This window comes from Anomalospiza imberbis, chromosome 6 (assembly GCF_031753505.1).
Source record: "Anomalospiza imberbis isolate Cuckoo-Finch-1a 21T00152 chromosome 6, ASM3175350v1, whole genome shotgun sequence".
NCBI lineage: Eukaryota > Metazoa > Chordata > Aves > Passeriformes > Viduidae > Anomalospiza > Anomalospiza imberbis.
In genome coordinates, this window is record NC_089686.1 from 43,853,513 (window position 1) to 43,878,623 (window position 25,111).

The following is a 25,111-nucleotide window of genomic DNA, read 5'->3' on the forward strand; positions in this document are numbered from 1 at the left end:
TGGTCCTTTTTGGCTGGGCAGTTTTCCAGCCACTTTCCCCCTGCCTGTCGTACTATCTGAAGTTGTGATCTGTGGATATTCTCAGTTCAGTCAGAGAGAAAAGGAGAGATTTCTACCAGGCTAAGCCTGGGAATAAGTCCAAGAGGAATGCAAACAATTTATTATCTCTCTTTCTGTTCATATTGTTTATAGATATGTTCTACCACTGTGTGCTATTCATAGTGCACCAATGGTGTGAAATGTTTTTGCTCTTAGACCAATGAAATCGGTCCTCACAATGTGCTCTATAAAAGAGCAATGTATTTAAAATAAACCATTCTTCTTTACCTTCTAAAGTTAAAATCTCATTATTCCCGTCCCTACCTCAACAGCGACAGTGATCCAAGGGGAGGACCCTGCACTCCGTCCTTTTGAACCTCATGCAATTGGTTTGGCCCATTGATCCAGCATGTCCAGATCCCTCTGCAGAGCCCTCCTGCCTTCCAGCAGATCAACACTCCCACCCAGCCTGGTGCCATTTGTGAACTGACTGAGGAAACACTCATCCAGATCATTGATAAAGATATTAAACAGGACTGGCCCCAACTCTGAGTCTTGGGGAACACCAGTGGTGACTGGCCCTCAGCTGGATTTAACTCCAGTCACCTCTGGGCCAGCCATCCAGCCAGTTTTTAACCCAGCAAACAGTGCGCCCATTCAAGCCATGAGCAGCCAGCTTCTCCAGAAGGATGTTGTGGGAAATGGTGTAAAAAATTTTACTTAAGTGCATGTAGATGACATCCACAGCCTTTCTTTCATCCACTAATTTGGTCACCTTGTCACAGAAGGAGATCAGGTTGGTCAAGCAGGACCTGCCTTTCATAAGACCATGCTGGGCTGGGCCTGATCCCCTGGTTGTTCAGATATGCTTGTGATTATACTCACTCATATGATTATATTAAACTCACAGAATGTGCAGTAAATGCTAACTCGGAGGAAACAATATGGCTGTAAATTGTTCCAGGGAGAAAAGTTCTTTTTCCTGCTACAAAAAGGCATACTTGAGGGTGTTGCTTATAATACCAATCCCGAGGCCAAATCAGGCTCCATAGTAAATCTCCACTCAGAATTCATTAATGTCTCACAAATAACAAGAAAAAAGCCTACACAATGCAGTTAAAATTCAATAGAAGGGCTTAGCAGCAAGCAAGCAGTTAAAAACTCTTGTTAATGCAGACTCTCTTGCACACTGAAGCGTATGTTACTCTTGTTTGTAGGAGTTTTGTGTGTTTGGTTTTGCACTTTTTTATTTTGTGCAGAAGCTGAGACCTGGCCAGATTATTTTTCTGATACATAATGCGACATTTAACAACTGAACATTACATAGAAGGAGTGATGGTAAAGCTAATGTGTGTTTTCCACAATAAAAATATTTCAGCTGTTTCACCTGCATGGCCTGTCATATTTTGGCTTTATAAGCTGAGCTTTACCAGTTCCAGTGTGGTTTAAAAAATATACCTAATATAAGAAATGAAACCCCCAAATTCTAGCACATGGCATGGCACAGCGGAATGATATAGTCCCAGACCATCTCCCTAAAGTAGCTCAGCAGCTGTTGTGGTATAATTAATTTAAGCAGCAGAAAACACTATTTGAACTCAAACTAGAAGTTTCTTGGTGAGCTCATGCTTAGGGCTCTTAGGTGAGCCCTAAGAGTTGGAGCAAACAGTTTGGACGCCTTCCATCCAGCTGGTGAAATCCCTTTTGTTCTGGTGATGTTCCGTAAGTTTTCCTAGTCACTTGTCTTTTATCTAGCAACCCTCTCCTACATATGAGACAGGAGTAAACTGATCATCGGGTGGAGCAGATCCATACTCCCTCTCCTTGTCATGAACACAGAATGTAATCCTTAATAATTAATGTTATACTGTCTCTCCAGGGAGAGAGGGGAGAGATTAGCTGCTAGCAAATATTCTTCAGGGCATATTAAGCTCACATTTACTCCCATGCAATCCCACTGATTGCTAGGAGGAGCTGTGTCAATGAGGAATCACCAAGGTTGCTGTCCACCAAACTTCATCAGACCATTTTTGCCATGGCTTTTCAGCTCCAACTACATTTGAACCACTTGTCTAAGCACTACAGAATTGGCAAGACGAGCTTTGCAGTCCGTTCACTTTTTATTCTGAAGTCAGAAAAGCTGATTCAACTTTCTATGCCTCTTCTTTTTTTCTTCTTTCCTTAAGAAGAACAGTCCTCCTAGGAACAATTGGACTTTTGTAGCTGCTGTTTACTCATTGCTTCAGAAGAGACTAGTGCTTTGTTTGACAACAAACATGTAGCTCAAGAGAAGTTCTTAAACCCTCATCTTAAGCCTGTCTGTCCAAGGTTGTTATCTCAAGATCAGCTCTTGCTACCTCAATTGAAGTAATTGCTACAAAACAAAGTAGACTTTTATACTGAGAATACCTTCTTGATTAATTGACAGGGCTGAAATACCTTCAACAGAATAAATACGGTCTCTGTTAACTTACCTTGTCCCCAGCATCTGTTTTCACTAGCCTTGTTATGGTCTTTGCCTACATTTTTCATTTAAATGAAAGATTTTTTTCCCCTTAATCTGTAATCTAGGTTTATGCCAAGATGGGGGAGTATTTTGGAGACGCAGAGTTCTTTCCCTGTAACTGACTGAAAATAAAAGGGCATTGCCACTCAAGCACTGTGTAAATCATTAATCCTTAACTTTTGGGAGGAAAGGAGTTACATTTGGTAGCAAAGGAAAAGCAAACAGCCCCCCCCCAGCCTTTTAGTTCTAGAAGCTTCAGTGTGAATACAAGAAAGAAAGAAGAAGTTGAAGAGATACAGAGAGCAGACTAGCCCAGAGGGAACTGAGAGGAAACCTAAGGAAAGTGCTTTAGAAGGAAACAGGAACAAAAAATACCAGGGACCTTAGTGCTTTAATAAATTATTTGCCTGCATTTTGGCAAATTATGGGTAGCAACCAGCAAGAGAAACAGACTACAGCCTAAAAAGTGCAGATAAATAGATTATCTCGTATGGCACTGTATATCTTACACGCAAAACTATCTGTAAATATTTAGATAATGTAAATTCAAATGTTTATGGACCGATTCTTTTTCTTGTACCTTGTGCACATTGTGCAAATGAGGGACAGTAGCTAACTTTTGGATTATTCAGGCAAGAGGTTGTTTCTTTGCTTAAAAGGGAGTAAAATTGAAGTTAATTCTGATACTAAGTTCTATTAATGCACTTATGTATATATATATAATGCACTTGTCAAGGTATATATATATATATATATATATATACACCTTGACAAGTGCATTATATATATATATATATATATATATATATATATAATATATATTATATATATATATAATATATATATATATATATATAATATATATATATATATATATATATATAAAGGTAAAGCATATTTGAAATCAGTAAAAATACACACTTAATTTTGGGACAGTTCTGTATTCTACTAAGGTGAATAAAAATCAAATCTCCTCGGCTCAAAGGAGTTTCTCTCTTTTCTAGGGAAAAGTTGTGCCTCAAAAGGGAGAAGGGTAGGTGACAGAGCTAAGCAGAACATCCTGCTAAATTATTCAAAAGCTACAACATATGCCTAGCTCTTGGTATGTGCTGTTTGGTATGATCTGCTGTTTCATGTGACTGCTTGACTACTTATTTTCTAATATTTGGTTCATTTTTCATAAATCTTGTCAATGTTATTAAGCATCTGTAGTTAGCAGTAAATATTATCGTCTTTAAAGGTCTTGGTACTTATGAGTTCTCTGTGGATCTGTTTTGGAGCTTAGCTGTTTGGCTGCTTGTCATAATGACATAAGAAAATGATGAGCAGAATTAATTTATGTCTTTATGTTCTGGCCTCAGTGGAGTTAGACTAGAAGATGTTTTGGTCGGATGGGTTTCAGATAAGTATTCAGGATGGGCTCTTTGTTTGAATAACCATAGGAGCTCAGCACAGTGGAACAATGATTTATTTAACTAAGGTAATAATTTGCATGTTTGAAAGATCACAGCTGCTAAAATGCATTCTTCACTGTTTTGTGATACTTACTTATGTACAGAGGTACCATTAACATTGAGATTAAATTAAAGATGTTCAGATGTGTAGGAGGGCCTCTGGTTCTTGGTACACTTCTGGCTTTGTACTTGAGTACAGTACTGCCCATGAGCTGGGGTGTAGTCAAGCTCCACTCCGTCATGCATTCATTTTTTTTCCATCAGCATGAAAATGTGAAGCAGAAGAAGGCCTTATACATGTTTAAGTACCTTCCCTGAATGCTTTAATGTGGCACTGTGGTCTTCAGCGTATGAAGAAACCATGGAGTGTCAGTGGGAGAGGGCAGAGGAGTAGAACAGATCCAGGGGGATCTGGTTCATAAGGGTCCATACTCTGCCCTGACTTACATCTGTGCATCTTCCATTGACTTCAATAGGCACTTCTTGCAGTTATCTCATCATGTGAATGCAGGTTTCTGGTGCAAAAATTCTGCCTTCTTCTGGAGCTAAGTATCATTTACAAGATGCAAATAGAGGCATAAATGCAGCACAAGGAAGATGTCTCAGTCCAGAAGACAAAAATTAATTTCCGTGACTCTGAGATAAAGAGATTTTGCTCTTCTAGTAATTGGATAGAAAATGTCTATTGCAAAATTCAGATTTTGTCATGTGCTACACAAGAAGCTTCTCTTATCCTTCACAGAAGCTTTACATTTCACTATTTTTTCTCTTCCTCTCCACTCACAACATAGTCAAAAGCCCAGAACAATACTTCCTCTCTGGTCCGGTGATAAATAGCTCATTGTTGAAAAGCAGTGCTAACTCCTTTATGGTAACATTTTTCATGTTCTAATATTCATCTGTCATCACTTTTTGTAACATGGGTGCACAGTTAGTGTATTTTCCTACTTTTTTTTTCTTATAAAAGCCCATACTTACCAGAATTTCAGTCCATGCTTAAGGTTCAGCTTTTCCACTTTTTACACTCTTCATCTCTTCAAGATCGTAATTTTGAAGAGATAGAGAGTGTAAAAAGTGGAAAATGTTCAGGAAACCAAAGTAAAATCATCAAGTACTTCTGTTTACTGATCCATTTCAGTTCCACCCAATTATTTACTAGTGAGCAAGACCCCAAGGTTTTCTTTTGAATTAGTTTCAGCTGTCCATATTTCAGAGTTTCTGAGGAGTATATAATTAACCTGTAGTGAATAATAGGTCAGAGGTCAGAACAAGTTATATATTCATGTTTGGAATGCAAGTGAAACTAGTTGTATGTAATCCTCAGTTGCAAAGTTTGAATCCCAAGTTCCTTGGGGTTTTGGAGCATTTCCACCAGTGATTTCATGGCTTTTGGGCCCATGTGCATGAAAATTGCAGACACTGTCTCATCTTTCTTGTAATTCCTCAAGTGGTGCACATTATCCCCTGGCTAATCCTTGTGTATCTCTGATACTTGCATGGATAAGTCTTCAAGAAAAAGGCAAGCTTCACACTTGAGCTGTCAGAATGTGCACTGGTATTCTTTGTTATTTCACTGTCAGCAGCACATTTTGTTGTGACCACTGCTGTGAAATATTTTTTAGAATATTTCTCAGCTATTGAGAAAACACAGGCTTGACTTTTGCAGTCATGCACTCATGTGTGTATCACTTTCTGTTGGGTTTTCATGGCCTGCTTTTGGTAGCAGGGGAGAAGGGGTGGCTTCTGTAAGAAGCTGCTGGAAGCTTCTACCATGTCCCCCAAAGCCAATCCCCGCAGCTCCAAAGGTGAATGTGCCACTGGCCAAGGCGGGGACAACCAAGAATGGTGGTAATGCCTCTGTGATAACAAATTAAAGAAAAAAGGAAAAAAAAAAAACAAACAAAAAAACAACCCCCCAAAAAAACCGTATTGCACAGATATAACTGTGACCAGAGAAGAGTGGGGTGCATGCAAGAACAACAGCTCTGCTGACACCGAGGTCAGTGGAGAAGGAGGAGGAGGAGGTGCTCCAGCCACTGGAGCCGAGATTCCTCCACAGCCAGTGTTGATGACCACGGTGAGGCCCTGCAGCCCATGGGGACCCATTGGGGTGCAGAGATCCACCTGCAGCCCATGGAGGAGCCCCATGCCAGAGGAGGTGGAGCTTGAGAGGAGGCTGTGAGCCCGTGGGAGATCCATGGAGAGAGGGGCCCTGTTCCCATGGTGAGGCAGCCTATCCTTGAAGGACTGCACCCTGTCTGTGTAAGAGGGACCCACACTGCAACACTTGGAGGGGCACAGTTGCCCATGGGAGGAACTCATGCTACAGCAGTTTTGGGGAGACTGTGCACCCATGGGAGGGACTCACATTGCAGCAGTTTTGGCAGGAGTGCTGCTCGTGGGATGGAGCCACACTGGAGAAGTTCACAGAGAACAGTCTCCTGTGGGAGGAATGCCTTGGTGAAGCAGGGGAAGGACTTCTCTCCCTGAGCAGCGGGAGAAGCCTTGGGTGATGAACTGACCACATCCCCCATGCCATGTCTCCTTGCACCACTGGGGTAGGAGGGAAGGGTGGCACTTAAAGACTTACTGTACTTCTCATTATCCTGCTCTTTGTTAGTAATGAATTTAACTCATATCCCCAAGCTGAGCCTGTTTCTCCCATTATGGTGTTTGATGAACCATTTCTCCTGGTCTGTGTTTCAGCCCATGAGCCCTTCATTAAATTTTCTCTCCCCTGCAGAGGGGAGTGAGTGAGCAGCTTTGGTGGATGCCTGGCATCCAGCCAGCATCAACACACTTCCTCAAATACAAACCAGAGGTAGTAAAAAAACTTTTTCCTCTAAGCACTGCCAATTCAATGAAACCAAAGGTTTTCTTGGGAAATGCATAGTTTTCTAACTAATTTTCAATGGCAATTGTTCAAGTCTCATTATAACCAAGTTGAAAGTATTCTCTTGACATCAGCATTCTGATTATATTAAAATAAAATGTTAATATTGAAATTAAATGTTTTCAAAAGATTAAGCAAAATTTTATTGAATGCTTTCTTTTGCAAATTAATCCTAATTTTTAAACTATTATCTTCAGTTGGAATTAAATAAGATATTAAAATCTACATTTTCCTGCTAATAAAAACTTTGTTCTTCAGCTGTCTCTTCTACTTAAGTAAACAGCCATGATCTTTGGGGAAACTGAATTTTCTAGATCCCTACCAGTAGTTTAGTCCTTGAAACGTTTGGGATAATATGTCCAGTGAATTAATTCTGATTGTATCTCTACCATTTGAGAAATAACTACAAAAAATACTGCAATGGCTACACCTTTAGAAGGACACACCACTGCCATTTCAGAGACTTCTTTGGAGCAGTAAATATGCAGTGTTTATGAAACGTGGGAGGTGGTGGAATATGCGTCAGATTCCCCTGTTGTATATGATGGAAGTAATCCAGATTTCCCTTTTGGCATCTTGTGCTATAACTTCTACTTGATTTTCCCTTTTTATTCTAGTGCCAACAATATGCCTAAGCAAGTAGAAGTCCGGATGCATGAAAGTCATTTAAATCCAGTGGAGCACAGATCCAGGAACATATGTGTGCAGTTCTGCCAGTCCCTCCACAGGAATCTGCTCCTGACTCTTACTGTGTTTGGTAAGCTACATCTGCTGCCGTGGACACTCTGTGTGTATCTGCGTTTGTTCCTGTGGCACCGCAGCCCCTGTCTGTGGTCTTGAGCTGTTCCAGCTGAACATCCAGAGAGTAGATAGGATGCCTATGGGCACTGCTTGTGTAGTTCAGGTGAGCAGGGTATTCCTGACACAACACAGAGCAAATCCATACCACTGAGATATCTGGTTTGGAAAGGAGTATGATTTAAGCCCCAAGGCCAGTCAGGTCAGTGTCATCCAATGGAACTGAAAGCGCTACATGTTTTTCACTCAGTGATGTGGAAAAAAAAAGGCAAAAAACTCTTCAAATTTTCTTTTTATCTCTCAGTTTACACTTCACTGGTTTTAAGGTTTGCCTTCCCTTTCTGCAGCTGTAAGCCAGCGCTCCATGATCTCATCCTGAATATTGCCTCTGACTTTAGCAGCTTCCATATACGGAACAGTTTGACATTTTATTGTGGTTCACTGGCTCTTTGCCTGTTTCTTTTTCTCTGAAAGCCCAACAGCCATATGCAGCAAATTTGTAGATATACTCTTGTTATTGTTTGAAAAAACAGCTGCAACTGCTCTTGAGCTGCAAATTTCATCTCTATATTTTCAGCCTGCAAAACCCCATACTGCTGAAGTGTTTGCCTTGAATCACCTTTCAAAGGTGTACCTGATGCTGTCCAAGAAGAAAGTTTTAAATACACATGTATTTTTATATTGTATCAAAGAGATACTTCATAGTCATAGTTGCTGTGAATCACGACACAAGCTTTGCTATCAGGTTTTATTACGCTTGGGATCATGAAGAAAAGGCATACTGGATGTAAACATAAAATACCTGTTCACAAAGATCATGTTATGAAAGTAGACATGGCATTTTTTCCCTAATCTATGCTAAGTTTTATCCCTTTATCCACTTAAATGATATGGGGTTTGTTTGAGGTTTGAGAACATCAGCACAGGAGAAGGATGCAAAGCATCAAAAAAGGAATAAGACATGAGCCCTAAGAATCAAGTTTTCTTCAAAGATATGTGCAGTATTCCACATCAGTCAGTTCCTTCCAATACCCACCTGCTCCTTTTTATGTTCTTCTTCCAGGTGTTATCCTGGGTGCTGTGTGTGGGGGTCTTCTTCGCCTAGCAACACCTATTGACCCTGACATCATCATGTTAATAGCCTTCCCAGGAGATATACTTATGCGGATGCTAAAAATGCTGATCCTCCCTTTAATTATCTCCAGTTTAATCACAGGTAAGATCCATTAGCCTTAAATACTTTAAGATGCTTTCTACAGGTATCACCTGGTTTGCTTTTTGTGATGTAGGAAGAATAATGGTGTGATCCCGTCAGCATTTTGCAGTTGCACTGAGTATTTCAGAGTAAATTTCTGATTAACTTGGTTGGTTTTAGTATGTATATGCTTCAGTGAATTTATTTCCAAACACGTGCGCACATGCTACCTTCAGAAATTTCTTAATATGCTGTTTGCTCTAATTTCTGGATTGGACCTTGCAAATAAAATGGCAGGACACTAGTGAGCCTACCCTTCTTGAAGGTGTGGTGTCAGCCAGACCGTGACAGTTTGCAAAAGTCAAGGGCAAAAGATGGTAGAGATCTTCTCTATTTTTCAATGCTTCCTCTGCAATCAGATGGAGTTTTAAGTGCTTGTATTCAAATTATTGGCAGTAGACACTGCACACATAAGAACTAGAGGGAGAAGCATCAGTAATCTATCTCATGATGAGAATATCACAGGGATGAAAGTAGGCACCCAGAGGTAGTCACTAAATGTTGAAAATTATAAAAGATTATATTTTATAATTATTTAATTGGATATTGAGTGTCAGTATATTTGCTTGTATCTTAAACACCTGCAGGATTGTCTGGATTAGATGCTAAAGCAAGTGGCCGCCTGGGGACAAGAGCCATGGTCTACTACATGTCCACCACTATTATTGCTGCTGTGCTGGGTGTGATTCTGGTTTTAGCCATCCATCCAGGGAATCCAAAACTCAAGAAACAGCTTGGTCAAGGGAAGAAGAATGATGAAGTATCTAGTCTGGATGCCTTCTTGGATTTGATCCGAAACTTGTTCCCTGAAAATCTGGTTCAAGCATGCTTTCAGCAGGTAAGTCCTTCTGCTCCTTGGTAATACTCTTTACATCTTGTCAGGGTTGTCTGTTGAGTTAATGTCATTGTTTAGGTTAATCAGAGACATAATGATGTAAAGAGGAATACAGATCTAAAGTCTTGAGCAGGTAAATGAAACAACTTTATTTATGGCTGCCTTAGTTGATGTTGTAGTTACTATTTAAAGTCATGGGTGTCTTTTTAATGAAGTTTATTTTAATTTTGTTATTTATTAAGTAATCTTTACTTTTCTCCATGCTTTTCATACAGTATCTATGGTCACGAATGCTGGCTTGGTCTTTCACCCAGGTTGAATTGTAACTTGGCTGTTAATTACAGAGATGATGGTTCTGCAATGCCCTGTTTGGAATATATGGACAATCATCATTCCAGCTCATTGTCAAAAATGTACCCCAAAACCCAACCTCTCATAACCTCTGTTGCTGTGTTAGAGTCCAGATGAGGTGGGGATGATAGATCCAAAGGGCTGATGCGCCTACAGGTGGCTCCATCTCACCAGCTTTGGAGCATGCTGGGAAGGAAGGATGCTTGCACAATGTGTTGCTTGCTCTGTAGGAAGCTAATTTTGTCTGAAAGCTTTTCACCAGTGCTTAATCAAAACACGTTGACTTTAAGAGGTAAAATATGCTTAAGCATATTTCTTGTATGTAAGCTGCTTTTCTCTCCAACTGAATTGTTTGAAAGTAATGCAGACAAGGTTTTTTGGGGGTTGGGTTGGTTTTGGGTTTTTTTGATGTAACAGGATTTGTTGCCAAACCTGTTCTTAAGTGTTCCTGTGTGAAATGGCATGATAGCTGGTGCTGTGGTTATAGCCAGAGAAAAAAGTAACAAGAAGTGGGGGAAGGAAGAAGAGGCCATGGGAGAGTGGAAGAATGAAGGGTGACCTAAACTGCCAAAAGGGCTTGGATTGCTTCACTTCTTACATGGACTTCCACATAAAAACATATAATCCTTGGGGATTTAGAGAGAGAACATTCTCAATATTTCCAAATCATCACGGGAATGTCAGTCATGTGGTCAAACTGTTGGTGGCTAAACATCACATGTAATGTGAAATGTATTTTTGCAAAATTGAGTGAGGGAAAGCAGGGTGCTTATGGTTTTTTCTTCCTTTCCCTCATTTGAGCTGTGGAAGGGAGGAAAATTCTGTTTCTTGTCAGTTGAAAGTGGTAAAATATCCTGACAAAGGGGCAAAAAAAAGCAGAAAAAATAAGAATTGAGCTAACTGTGTCAGATAGTTTTTTTTTAAATGTTAGTATTATTTTTTCAGTGTGTGTAATACCAATGTTCAGGTTATTTCACTAGTTATGGATCACTCATTTCACTGATTATTTTTAAATTTAGTAAAAAAAAAAAAAAAAAAAAAAAAGAGCTTTTTGGCTTTTCAGTGTTTGATTTTAGCCGATTCCAGACTAATTTCTAGTGAAAACCTCTGCCACAAAGCCACATTTCATTTGTGAAGTGTGACTAGATGGAACTTTTGCTTCTGTTAGCCCTTGACTCCTCTGTAAGGAATTAGGCTTTATTTTTCTCTCTCTTTAAGAGCAAAATAACCTGCTTTAATGATGTCAGCATATATTTTCTTTCTTACATTCGTAGAGTCTCTCTCCATAGACACTCAGAGTTTCCAGGTAGCCTTAGGTGGAAGAAATATTTTGCAGTAATCCTGCAAAGAGTGATTCTGAAGGGTGCACAGCAATGGTGCTGAACAGTGTGGGGGGACATTTTTGTGCCTTCCATTGCAACCAGGCAAAAGCCAATGAAGAGATTCATGTGCAGCTTTGGAACTGTTCATTTGCAAACTGGACTGTGGCTATCATGAAATTGCAATCTCTCCTGAATTTTTGCATGGTCCACAAGAAAGTTTAAATTTATAATGAAAATTGCTATTCCAGCAGAAAAACCATGGGACAATCTGTGAATATGACCATGATATTTAAATGGGCATTTAGTCTCAGATGTGGTCAGAATCTAAGCTTTATGTCAGACTCAGCATTTTTAGAGACTGTAGCCTTGTGCAAAGGACTGCTGAGGACCTTCAACTTAAGTGACTGTAGTGGAATTTGAGTGTGAAGAGTCTAATATTTTAACTTTAATTTCTATTACTCAGTTCTTACATTCTGAATACCTCACATAAAAAAGTACTCTGTTGACAAAATCCCTCAGAAAAAATTTAACTCTGAAAAAAAGCAGGCATGCAAGAATGTTAGGTGGTTTCAGGACAACTGAAGAGTTTCTCATGCAAAGCTGTGTAGGTTTTCTGTCTATATCCCCCTCTCCAGATTTAGGCAGCAGGTTTCAGAAGGAGAGATGTAAGGTATTTTAAAACATTAAGGATTTAAACCATATGGATCAAATCTGGATCATCATCCATAGTACTACAATGTCCACGTCAACATTGAAAAGCTAATGCACAGTTTCTGTTATCTTGCTAAGTGTTTCTAGGAGCAAGGGGAGTAGGGAGCAGGTGGGAAAACATGGCAAGCCAGTCATAGCTTCCAAACCATTTTGCCCGTCCCAGGACCATGAAGAGGCGGAAAAAGGGCCAAGGTGTGAAGTGGCAGAAAAACATCCCTTCTAAAAGCAGCAAATCACAGATCTCTCTTTTTCCACTCCCTCCTCCCTTTTTTCCTAGCTGTAACCTGAAGCTCACTTGTCCTCCTACCACTCCTTCCCAGCTTTTCCTTTACCCTGACTTTCATGTCCCAGGAGGGATTCCAAATGCATTCAGAAGCTGGTGCCTTCTTTTTTTTTTTTTAGGCAGTCAGATTTGTATCTGGCAGCATTGGTAATTTTTCTGTTATCTATCCCCCACAATCTTTTAATTATAGAGCTCGTGGGACTGTGTATATTCCATTTTGAGCTCTTGCAGTCAAAAACTCAAAAGCTCAAAAGCTGTAAGTGTTGGAAATGTCCTGAATTTTTGTTTTGACTTAACGGTTAAGCTGGGATGACTTGAGATGGACAGACCATCCTGAATAACAAGCCTTACTGAAGAGTCACTGCCATGACTGATCTTAGAGGCACTTGGCTTTTGGTGCTAAACAAATGGTATCAGCCTGTAACACAGTCTGGGAAGCACCCTTTGTGAACTGCCTGTCCAAAGGGACTAACTGCCGGTAAAATGTTTCATTGTATTGATAAAAAACATGCATTTGCCATACTTTTCACGCTACAGTCATGAGGAAGACCCCACTGCTTTGTAGCACTTGAAACTGTTGAAAAATAAACTTAGTTTTAGAAGAAGGGTTAAGAGGTTGTGGAATGCATATCTAATCCTTTAAAAATATAGTTCCCTGGAATTTCAAGTGAAGACTTTTTATTATTAATTGCTTATCTACCATATGGATGCAGTCAGTCTGTTTCCATTTTCATCCTCTCTTTTTATTGCCTTCAGATCCAAACTGTCACCAAGAAAGTGCTGGTGCCACTACCCATTGAAGAGCCACCTAATGTCACTGACTCTGCTATTGCCATGGTGAATGAGACAGCACCACCTGAAGCCCAAATGGTCATTAAGAAGGGACTTGAATTTAAGGATGGCATGAATGTCCTGGGTAAGCAAATCTTCTGCCTGTCAAATATGTACATGATATGTATGTCACAGCTTTTTGCTGTGGCTAGGTAGTCAGTGTTGTCTGATCTGGTCTTCAGTGCACGTTTAGTCTCTCTAGATAATAATCAAATGTTATCACCTACTGGCTGTCCATTGGTCTCTGAGACATCACAGAAATCAGCAAGTGAGTTGTTCTGGATTGGCAGCTTTGTGGTTATGAATTGGAGGAGTTCAGTGGCAAAACATGTAGGAGCTACCCAAAATACCCTTTCATCCTAGAAGAAGCTGGCCTAGGCTAATACTAATGCATACTGGCAAAACAGTATGGGGGAGAGCTTCAAGAGCCAGTGCTTCACACACCCCCTGATGGATCCAGGTTGTTTCCAGTAGGTGTCTTGGGTGTGCTGAACTAATTTGGCTTGAGGCAGAGCCTGAAGTGAGAGGTGGAGTGTGAACCACACCACCCAAGAAAAATCCCAGAAAGGCTTGACACATTTCTGAGTCACAACTCCCTCCTCCTTTCATCTTGGCTCCTGACCTTTACCAGCTGCAATTGCCATCATGCCATCTTGTCTGGAAAAGCCAGCAAGTGGAGGTGGTAGGAAAACTTTGCCCATCCCCCACCCTTTCCTGAATCAACTGTTCAGTCTGGGATGGGGGCACATGAGAAACAAACAGCTTCCACACCACTTTTATTTTCTCTTCTGTGCCTAGAGTCTCTGTTTTTTCATCTGAGAGAGGAGTGTGCTCCTCCTTCAACTCCTTCCTTTCTGTATGTGGGTGAAGTCAGTCACAGATTAGCTCTCAATTTGTAGCCTCACACCTACGCTTGAAGATGCTCTGTGACAGCATGTCCACAAGGCTGAGGCTGACACCTCTCTGTCTATAGGTGTCCTCAAAGTGGGACAGTATGGTGGGGTACCTAATCCCCTGCTTTCTCTTACCACTAGGCCATAATCTTTGAAGGGCAAATGGCCTCTTACAGCTTCTGAACAGCTCTTGCTGACACAGTGCTGTCTGCAGACCTTCCTGAGGTGTTGGTGAGTTGGTTGGCTGCTTTGCTTAGATACAGGGGAGATGATAGCATCTATAAGCTGGTCTTGTTTTTCTGTGAAGCAGCCTGCTCTACAAGAGCCCTGTATTCTGCCTGCTTTCATGGTTCTCGTTCCATTCAGCATCTGTGGGCAGTAGAGCCACTTTCAGAGCTGCAAGTTGGCATTTTGCACCAGACACGAGGCAGCAGCTTGTTGCCGATGCTGTTTATCCTCATCTGTTTTTTTCTCTCCTGGAATTTTGCTTATGCATTAAAATTAAGCACTTGTTCTGAGTGAGAGATGCATTACATTTAATGCTGGGCTTGTTTTTTGTAGGCTCTGTAATGGATAAGAAAAGATCTAAAAGGCTGAATACAATTTCTACAGAAAAGAAATCGACAGTTTAGCTGGGGAATTTGCTGTGGTGTTTTGACCAATGACTCTCAAATGTTCTTGAGTTTTTTGGGTTGGTTTGTTGTGGGTTTGATTTTGAATGAAGAAATGAAAATGTTGTGGGAATTGCCATCCAGTTTGGATAAGCTGTACAAGCCAGGCAAATCCCTGCAAATAGGAACCAATCTGACTCTCATGACTAACATAGCAGTTCATTTGGAATTAATGAACACAACTACCTATTAACATTTGCTAATGCAGATTCTGAATTCCAGGAAATAACTTGGTCTTTGAAAAGCTTTTCATCATTTCTCTACGCTCTGAAGCACACAAACATATGCTTCACTTCCCTATTCAACTGACTCAACAAAGATAGCTTGGTTCTAAAGAATGACTTTGTATACAGGAAATTGGATTAAAAAAAAGAAGAAAAGAAATCTGGTCGCTAAACCCAGTGTGAGGATATGGGACAGCCTGTCTTTTCCCAGGGTATTGGCAGCTCATATTCCCTTATCTTGAATGTTTTTGTGTCCCAATAGGTTTTTTCCATAGGAATTTCCCAGATTAGTTTACACATTTGTTAAATACTGGACTCATATCATGACTGAAAATTTAGCCTCAAAGAATGGCTGAAGATTCAAACCATCTGTCATTATAAATTAATGATCCAACTCTGGACACTGAAAATTTCTGGATGTAAAAGGTTAGCATTGAAGAAACAACTCTAAAGTAATCCATGACAGATACATCCATTGTTTTTTTACACTGATAGCCCAATACTCCAGATATTCACACCTTAAAATCAACATTTAGGAGCCAAATGTTACCTTTTGAATGCTACAATTTTCTATCAACTGATAGCCCTTTCAGTGAGGTTAAGATGCTTATTGGGAGTTCTGTGGTTAAGTGCAGTACCCACCTTCTCCTCCCACCTCCCACCTCTTCTTCATTTAATGGGAATACTCCTGGACTACAAAAGTTCTAGGGCTACTTTGCCTTTCCCTTCACTCCAGGACTGATTGGTCTGTCAAGGCACTTTGTAAATCCTGAGAAAATTTCTTCTTGATTTCTAGCAAACAACAAAACTGTAACTGGGCTGTGAAATTGGAATTTAGTAAAATATTGAAGAATCAAAGTCTTTCTGGATTTGATTATGGTAGTTGAGCATGAGTACATATTAAAAAGTCCCAAGACATGTGTAATACCCTATAATTCTGATATCCTGATCAATGTGCTCTAGGATGGCCCTGCTTGAGCAGGGAGGTTGGACCAGATGACCCACTGTGGTCCCTTTCAAGTTTACCTAAACTGTGATCCTATGCTTCTGTGAAATCTGGATTTGCAGGCAGCATCAAGTCATTGAGTAAGTGCAAAAAAGTCCTAAGAGCCTTCTTTTTGTCTTGCAATTTTTCCCAATAGGTTTGATAGGATTCTTTATTGCTTTTGGCATTGCAATGGGGAAAATGGGAGACCAGGCCAAGATGATGGTGGATTTCTTCAACATCTTGAATGAGATTGTAATGAAGTTAGTAACCATGATCATGTGGTAAGTTTATAGTTCTAACTCACAGAACAAAAAAGTAATTTTTAAAATGCCCTTTTAAAACCTTAATATAGTGATGCCAGCTTGTTAGTAAACAGTGTAATTAAATAGTTGACTTTCTAAAGCCTTGTAAGTTATATTAGAACCACAGCAGCATTATTTCCATTTGATGAGGATTATTTAGGACCAAGTTTGAAACATTTCTGAAGAGATTCACTTCTTTGTGTGCTGAAATGCATCACATGCATGTACCAGCAAAGCCCTTCAAATGCCACATTGACTGTGGAAGCTCATTATAGAGGAGAACACCTAAGCAAGCAAGAATGGCCCACACAAGAACATCCCAGTATTCCTGGGAAGTTAGCATAATCCCAGGGTTTTACCTAGGAAGTATAATTACAAAAAAAGCTTGTTGACACACTTTATTCATGATCTTCTTTAGTAAAAATACTTTAGCATCAAATAAAATTCCAGTACTTTTCAGTGATGTGTACTCCTTTCACTCATAGTTTCTGCAGAATGTGTCTTAGAACCTTGCTGCAATGAGTCATGGGAAGATATCTGCCCTGTTTTCTAAAGTATACCCATTTGTAATAATGGGGCCTGACTTGCCTTTAAAGAAGTGGCTTTACTCAATTAAGTCTGAGCCCTTGTTTACACTTCTGAGAGGGGGCTCTCTCTGACTCTTTTTTTTTTTATTTTCTGAAATGTTTCTTCTGAGTGCTTCCCCAGAGGTATTTGTATGCCAAGCCTGGCCATCTCACATAAAGCCAGTTTTCCAGAACATAATAATGCTCTGCTATGTTTAGCATTGAACTAGTGGGTTTCCTAGGTCTTTGAGAGCAGAAATAGCCACTCCAACATAACACACATATTGTGGCTCATTGCTGCCTGGTGTTCTCTGGTGTCCCTGGGAGTGATTCCTTGAGTTCCAAGGCTGCCCTCTTCTCTGAAGCTTGATGGACACAGTGTATAGGAAGGGGAGCAGGTGCCTGAAGCACGAGTCGTCAGCACCATCAGTGTTTCAGAGGGACCCTGTTAGGCCAGAGTGATGCAGACAGTAACAACAGTGTGGGAATGTGCAGAATAACAGAAAGAACTTGAAGCAATGACCTTGCATTCCTGTTATGCTTCTCCTTTTCTGTAGGTGATCTTGCTGCATAAAACCAAAGCTGTTTTCATTCACAAGGCTTTCAATATTTACTCAATCTCCACTCGATAGAGAGATGGTTACTATATCCCCATAACCCTCCAGGAGCTAGAATTTACTCTGACTTAGCACCATTTGGTAGACCATAATACCCTGCCTACAGTATAAACGTTCTCTAGTACTCAGTGTTGCAACAGCAGGAAATCTTTCAAGTTTCAAGAAATTCACTGTAAATATTTATTTTTATTAATGTGATTTTTATTTCTTTTCACATTAAAAAAAGGAAATTGATACTGGGAATTCCTTTTGTTCATCTCTGTTTAGAATTTTTAAAGATTTGTTGAGACCAGAAGCAAGGGGATTTTAGTGTGCGTTTATAAAGAAAAAAGCACTTCCTTATGCAGAGTTACATTCTGTTTGGTTTATGATTGCTCAGACAGACATCTGCAACTCCCATGGCACCTAGAGACTCTCAGGAGCATGGCATTGCTACACAAGCATAAAACAAAACAGACATCTGGCTCTGACAACATGTAACTCTCTGTAAGAACTGCATTTTGTCAAGTTCATTGAAACGTGGCATTTTGTGATAACTGGTATAACAGCTGGCCTTGCATTTCAAGTGATTGAAGGCTTCCAGGCCTTGGGCACATTGCTTGAGAAACCATGAGATATTCCAACAAAAGCCAGGAAGCACTTTTATTCTGAAAGTCAGTTTCCTTTGTATTGTTCTAATGATTGAGGAGACAAAAACCCTACCCTAAGTAACAAAAGTACATAATTAATGAAGAATCCATAAATTAAAAAGCACTTGTCTGAATTATTGAAAGAACATAGTGGAAATATTTTCAGCCTTCAAGATATAAACAGTTAATTTCAACAAATAGTTTAACTGAAGTAAATAATGCAACCCCCTGAAACCATGTAAATAATGGGGGGTAAAAGTTGCATTTGAAGAACAAATCTGCACCATTCTTTATAATGATACAAGCCTGTGTAACATTATTGCATTCTTGTACAATGTTATGTTAGGATTGAGAACTATTCAGGAAAGGCATATTCCATTTGATAGGATGGAAAATGAAGTAGATGGGGAATTTGCTGGAGATGGCCATTATTTTTAAAAACGATGTGAAAACTATCCCTTGAATTTCCATCAATTCTTGACGTGCACCTCGCTGTTGAGCCTGAGAGGTCCCTACTCTTCTCCAGTCTGTATTTTGCTCAGCACAATTTTTATGACTGCACTGCCAAGACTAGTTCTGTCTATGCTTTTTTTTTTTCCTCTAGGTATTCACCGTTGGGTATTGCTTGCCTCATCTGTGGAAAAATCATTGCAATCAAGGACTTAGAAGTAGTTGCTAGACAACTTGGCATGTACATGGTCACTGTGATTGTGGGTCTTGTCATCCATGGAGGGATCTTCCTGCCTCTGCTCTACTTTGTGATAACAAGGAAAAGCCCATTTTCATTCCTTGCTGGGATTTTCCAGGCGTGGATCACAGCACTAGGCACAGCTTCCAGGTACACTTGAGAAATACCAATGTGCTTTATTTTTTAGCAGATTATTACTTGCTTTTTAGACATGGTACATCTGCTGTTCTAACCTTCACTGCAAAATCATTTTATGCCATTGAATTAAAACTATTTTTGATACAACCGTGTTTAAATAAATCAAAATACCGCTTGCCTTCAGGATTCTCTAGAGAGGCTGTATCTCTGCAGAGACCTGCAGACATCTGGGAGACCTACTTTTTTGTTTTCTTTTCTTTCTTCTTTTATTTCCTTTTCTGACATTTGCCTAATCATGTGTGCAAATTGTGTTAATTCTGTGCTTGTTTCTTCAAATAGGGAAAGTGCTAATTCTATTTATTTTGACAGCATGTTAAGACCAGTCCCATTGCATTCAAGAAAGAAAAAACAAACATTTCTAGGTTTCACAAAAGAAAGGGAAAAAACCTCTCAGTTTGTATTTTAATCAATTTTGGCAAAATAATTGGACTTCAGTGAAAAGCTGAGCATTTTAGATTTGTCAGTGCACAGAACAGACTCAGAAAAGTCTGTAAGTAACACAACTAACTGTCAGTAATAAATTTTTAAAAATCAAAAATTGGTGTCTTGCATTGAAGCGGTCAGTAGATCTTGAGTTGAAAATATTTTTCAGTTAAATACCATATTTAGAAGTGTTTTCCTTCAATCAATGTTTTGTTTCTGAAGATAATTTTATCTTCCATTTTAATTAAAAAGGTGAAAACAAAAAAACATAGTTCAAAATGGACCACCAGGAAACTGAGCATTTTTGATCTGAAGAATGCCTTGAAAGAACTGTAATTCAGCTGTTTCTTTGGGTCAATACAAGCCACTCTGCTGAACCCCTTCTCCCTTCTCGTTCTTGATGAACGAGAGAGAGTCTCTGGGGGACCTCACTGATGTGCATAAATATCTGATGGGACATGCCAAGAAGATGAAGTGATGCCCACTTTCAGTGATGCCCAGTGACTGGAAGAGAGGGAGTGGGCACAGAGTGAAGCACAGGAAGTACCATCTGAACACAAGGAAACTCTTTTTGGTGTGATTTACTGCAACAGTGCATGAATGCTGGCATAGGTTACCCAGAGGAGTTGTGCAGTTTCCATCCCTGGAGATACACTAAACCTGTCTGGCCATAGTCCTGGGAAATGTGGGAAACCTGCCTTAGCTGCCATGCTTTGAGCAAGGTGGTCGGGATGGGTGACCCCCAGAGATACACTCCTACCTCAGTAATACTGTGCTCTGTGATAAACAATGTTGGATTAGAGGAGATCTGGTCTGGCCAAGAGTTTTCATCCTACATCAAGCCACGTTCATGTCTTGGCCTCAGTCCCACTTCCAGCTAAATGTAGGCCTAATTTAAAAATTGTCTAAAAAAAGGCTTGAATCACAGCAGAAAGTGGAAGTAGAAAATGTAAACAATGGTATTAAAATTTCTGATTTTGCTCCCTTATGTGTATTTGTTATACTGATTTTAATTATGTCTTTGTGTTTTTTGTTTTCTCTCCCTAGTGCTGGAACATTACCCGTCACATTCCGATGTCTTGAAGAAAATCTTGGTATTGATAAGCGTGTAACAAGGTTCGTTCTTCCTGTTGGAGCAACTATTAACATGGATGGAACTGCCCTTTATGAAGCTGTGGCTGCCATCTTCATAGCACAGATGAATGGAATTGACCTGGATGGAGGCCAGATAGTTACTGTGAGGTCAGTTCAAAAGAGTCCTTTGTTTCTAAAGACTGTAAAATGTGAATGCTTTGGGTTGGATGTCTTCTCAGTAGCTGAGTCGTCTCAGTTGGATTCAGTATGAAATCCATGGATTTCTAATGATGGTATGCAAATGAATGTTTTATATATGGGTCCTGGCTCTCTGGTGGTGTGGTTTCTATCATTTGCAGCCATAGTGCATGCTGGTGGTGTTTTACACTTCTGCTGTTCGCAATTGTCATGTTTTAACCCCAGGCAGACACCAAACCCCACACAGCCACTCGCTCACTCCCTCACCAGTAAGATCGGGGAGAGAATCACAAGGGTAAAAGAAAACTCATGGGTTGAGATAGCAATAGTTCAATAGGAAAAGCAGAAGCAGTGTCCACAAGCAAAGAAAACCAAGGAATTAATCCACTACCTCCCACAGGTGAGCAGGTGCTCACCACCTCCAGGAGAGCAGGGCCCCACCACATGTGACAGTCACTTGGGAAGACAAAGGACATCACTCCAAACTCCCCTTTTCTCCTTCCTCCTCCCACTTTATGCCCTGATGATTCCACACACATGTGGTGTGGAATATCCCTTTGGTCAGTTGGGGTCACCTGTGCCAGCTGTGTCTCCTCCCCTGCACCCCCAGCTCCCTCACCACTGTGGCTGTACAAGAAGCAGAAAAGGCCTTGGCTCCGTGTGAGCCCTGCTCAGCAATAACAAAAACATCTCTGTATTACCAATCGGCACAAATCCAAAACACAGCCCCCTACCAGCCACTGTGAAGGAAATGAACTCTACCCCAGTCAAAACCAGCACACAAAACAATGTAAATTGTAATATAAAGCATTCTCTGTCCAATGAAATGTTTTGGTGGTTTTTTATTTATTTTTTTTTTTTAGTTTAGGGTTATGCTACAACTCATGTACGGGCCATTCACTTTCTAGAATATATGTTTATAGACACTAGAAGAAAAAAATATACCTAAAAAATCTTTCTATGTGTTTATATTAGCCTGTACTTTTTCTGTGACTTGGGTGAACAGGAAAAAAAAATAATGAACTGAGAATAGCCCACCCTGAGGGTGAGATTGTCTGTGGCATGGTCTGGATAACTCCCAGATCTTTTATCTCTAACCCAGCAAATATTAACTGTAGTCTTTTCATATCAAATTTTCTTAGGCAGAAGAAAGCTGAGCATCTGTAAGAACAAAAGAAAGTACCCATTAAAAAAGGATAACAGTGATTGAAGACTGTTTACTGTAAGGGAGTTTTAACTTGATGAAGACGGCAGGTCTAACATTTTGAATAGTTAAGATGGAAACCACAAGTCAAGGCTGCCAACTTTGTCTTCTTCCTGTCATTTTCACCCACGCAGTTTTCTTTTATTAAACCTTTTTAACAGTAAAGAAACTCCTGCAAAGGAATGTCTAATTCTATGTTTCTTGCCCAGCTATACTAGTTCCACATTTTCCATTCATTTACTTCCTGCCCTAACTCCTGAAATAATAAAGCCAAGTTTGTAAAAGGTTTTCAGGGCTGCTTCTACTGAAGGCAGGTGCTAGACCTGCATGATCCATATTTGTTCCTAAAACTGGAAACAGTCATTTCAGAGATGCCACATATTAAACTAAATTGAGACCAGGGAAATTCAACTCAGGAATCTGCTGTTGTCCAGGAGATTTGGTAGGCTTGAACCTGAGTTACTCATCTTCTCTTCCTCTGAGGGATTGAGCAATTGGCTCTTCCTGACCTCACAATTTCAAGGCTGGTGTATCCAACTTTGTGACTGACATTTACAAAGCAGGGAACAACTTTGGTCAATTTGTAAAACCACTGGGTTTCCTCTTCATGCATTTTTTGCTACAGCAATGTGACAAGAACTATCTCTTGAGATGACAATATAAATGAAGGAAAGATTATTAGGTTTTGTCTGGAATATGCACTTTGTGATACTGACAATATTCAAATGACCCAGACATAACCTCATAAAGACTTAATTAGCCTTTGACCAGCCTTAGTTACTTCATACTGGTCATTTAATTCCTCTGATTTTCTGTGTTCTTTGGGAAAGAACACAGATCTTGGTAGCTAAGACAGGTTCTGTTTAGTTCTGAACAGTGCTAGCTTCATTCCCCTCCAAGTTTCTAAGTGCTGCTGTGGGAAGGCAGGCAGGAGCATTTCCTCACAGAGCTTGGAAGGAATCCCTTACCAGTTTAGGCTGGAAGTGCCTGAGGATCTGGCATCACGTGCAAAGCCTGACAACAGAGCAGAGCATCCTGCCTGCACATCTGCTGGACCTACTTGGGTGTTTAGTGAGCCAGGCTGCACTCTAACCCAGACACCTGACAAGCACACTGCAGCCTGGGTCAGACCCAGCCAGACAGCATCTGGCAGCTCTAAATCAGGCTAACATCCTCACAGATGAGTTCTAGGGCTAATGGGCAAATATTTCCTGTAGATTCTGTTCTCCCCTGCTTCTGTATTGGAAGCACTTTCAGATCTGTTGGGTACGAGTGGTGGGGTGAGCCCGGGTCCCTCCAGGAAGCCCAAAGGAAATGGCACTCACTATGGCACCGTTCATGCTTCCGTGTGCTAAGGCTCCACCCACAGCCCCATTTCCCAGCTTTTATTCCTGGGCAGCCCAGTTGTGGAACTTTTCTCTGCCCTGACTGGCTGCCAGGTTAAGTCTCCCTAGAGACAGAGCATCCCTCCATTTTCTGCCTCCCTAACACCTGGTATATGTTAGGGCTCTCAGCATGTGTACAGCCCCTGTAATAGTTTTTCACCTCATGTATAGCATATGTTGTGGCATAAACAATAATCAAATCGGTCCCTCTCACCTGCTTTCCTTTTTATTTACCCTTCTCCTCTCCCTCTGCTTCTCCCTCTCCTCTTCCCTGTTTTTCTCCCCTTGACTTGGTCTCTGACAAATTTATTTTCCATTCTTTATAAGACTGCCCAATGATGTTGGTATTTGTTATGGTCCATGTTGTATTTTTACAAATGTTTGAAGCTCAGACATTGACTCTGCTGATCTTCATCAAAATATATGAGGCAAAAACAAACACAAGTTTGGATTTATGAAACAGTCAGATAAATGTTGCTTTTTCATCTAGGGTGATTGTTAGACCACTGGCTTGTATTTTGGGAGTTTTGGACACCAGACTTTTATTCTTCTGTATTTAATAATAACTGCTTTCTCTTAGCCTGTAACTCAGTCTTCAGGTAACATAAATAAACAGAAATGAATCACCCTGAAAATTCAACCTGTAGTCACTAAACTTTGGCATGTTGGGATGGTCAAAACTCAGGATTCAAAACCCTGGATGAGTTTATCAAGTTTAGAAAACACCAGAACACAGATTTGAATGTTATAACTAGCTTGCAGGCAGCCCTCTTCCAACTCTTGAAACAAACCCCATAGATCTGGCCTCCCCTAATAAATATTTCTAGAGAAACACAAGACAGAAAAATATGACCAGAGCTTACCTTGATTTATCATATAGTTGTGTTTTATGGGACAAACATATTAAAAATACGACCTTCCTAATGGTCACACGAGTATGCAAGTAAAGTGTGTGTTCTCTTCCTGCTACTCCCATTTGATTTTTGGTTTTGCAGTTTGACTGCCACCCTTGCAAGTGTTGGAGCTGCCAGCATTCCCAGCGCAGGACTTGTCACTATGCTGCTGATCCTGACTGCAGTGGGTCTCCCTACCCAGGACATCAGTTTGCTTGTTGCTGTTGACTGGCTTTTGTAAGTTGTGCTGACTCCACTGCTCGGTGCAGAAAAGGTAGTGAAGTAATGTTTGTCCACAGTGCTTTACAGCCTTTGGTCTTAAAGAACTGTAAGTCTCTCCTCTCCAGATAAATCAAAGGAGGAAATGGGCTATGCAGTGAAGTAGGAGACACTGAAAGCAGCCTTCTCAGCTGTTACAAACTTACAGAGCTACTGAAGTCAGTTTCCTTAAGCCAAGGGTCTTCTTGGCACACTTGTGAGCTCACACTTTTATATTATCTTCTCCCTAATGATGCTTTTCCATCACTCAAGAGCAGTTTTCTAATCTCTGCTTTTGTATTTCCATTTGTTATAGTTCTGGTCTAAAATGAAGGATGAATGCTGAAAATGCAAGTTCCATCAAGATGTTGCCAGCAGGTTATAGAGTGATGTGGGCATTTGTAGTACCAAATGTTTTATACTTGTAGGGGGAAAAGTTGGTTTCTTTTTGTATATAAGAAAGTAAAACACCTTTACAAAGAGCCTGTTCCAGGGCAGGACAAAGACCAAAGACAAATAAGAATGAAAACTGAAATTAAAGAAGGTAATTCCCTAGTTTCATTTTACTGACAGATCATTCAGACTAGAAAGAATGGCTTTAATTTCCAAGAATTTGTGATCA

General features: G+C 40.3%; 1 protein-coding gene across 3 annotated transcripts in view; it reads left to right on the top strand.

Annotated features, from left to right (window-relative positions):
* The window catches only part of SLC1A2 (solute carrier family 1 member 2), an 80,690-nt gene that overhangs the window by 45,206 nt on the left and 10,373 nt on the right, over positions 1-25,111 (top strand). For all 3 annotated transcript variants that reach the window (XM_068193769.1, XM_068193767.1, XM_068193768.1), the window contains 8 exons: positions 7,510-7,649; positions 8,754-8,906; positions 9,533-9,783; positions 13,204-13,363; positions 16,209-16,335; positions 18,773-19,006; positions 20,525-20,719; positions 24,334-24,468. In XM_068193769.1, coding sequence (XP_068049870.1) covers positions 7,510-7,649; positions 8,754-8,906; positions 9,533-9,783; positions 13,204-13,363; positions 16,209-16,335; positions 18,773-19,006; positions 20,525-20,719; positions 24,334-24,468 — 1,395 coding nt within the window. The remainder of the gene's footprint in view (positions 1-7,509; positions 7,650-8,753; positions 8,907-9,532; positions 9,784-13,203; positions 13,364-16,208; positions 16,336-18,772; positions 19,007-20,524; positions 20,720-24,333; positions 24,469-25,111) is intronic.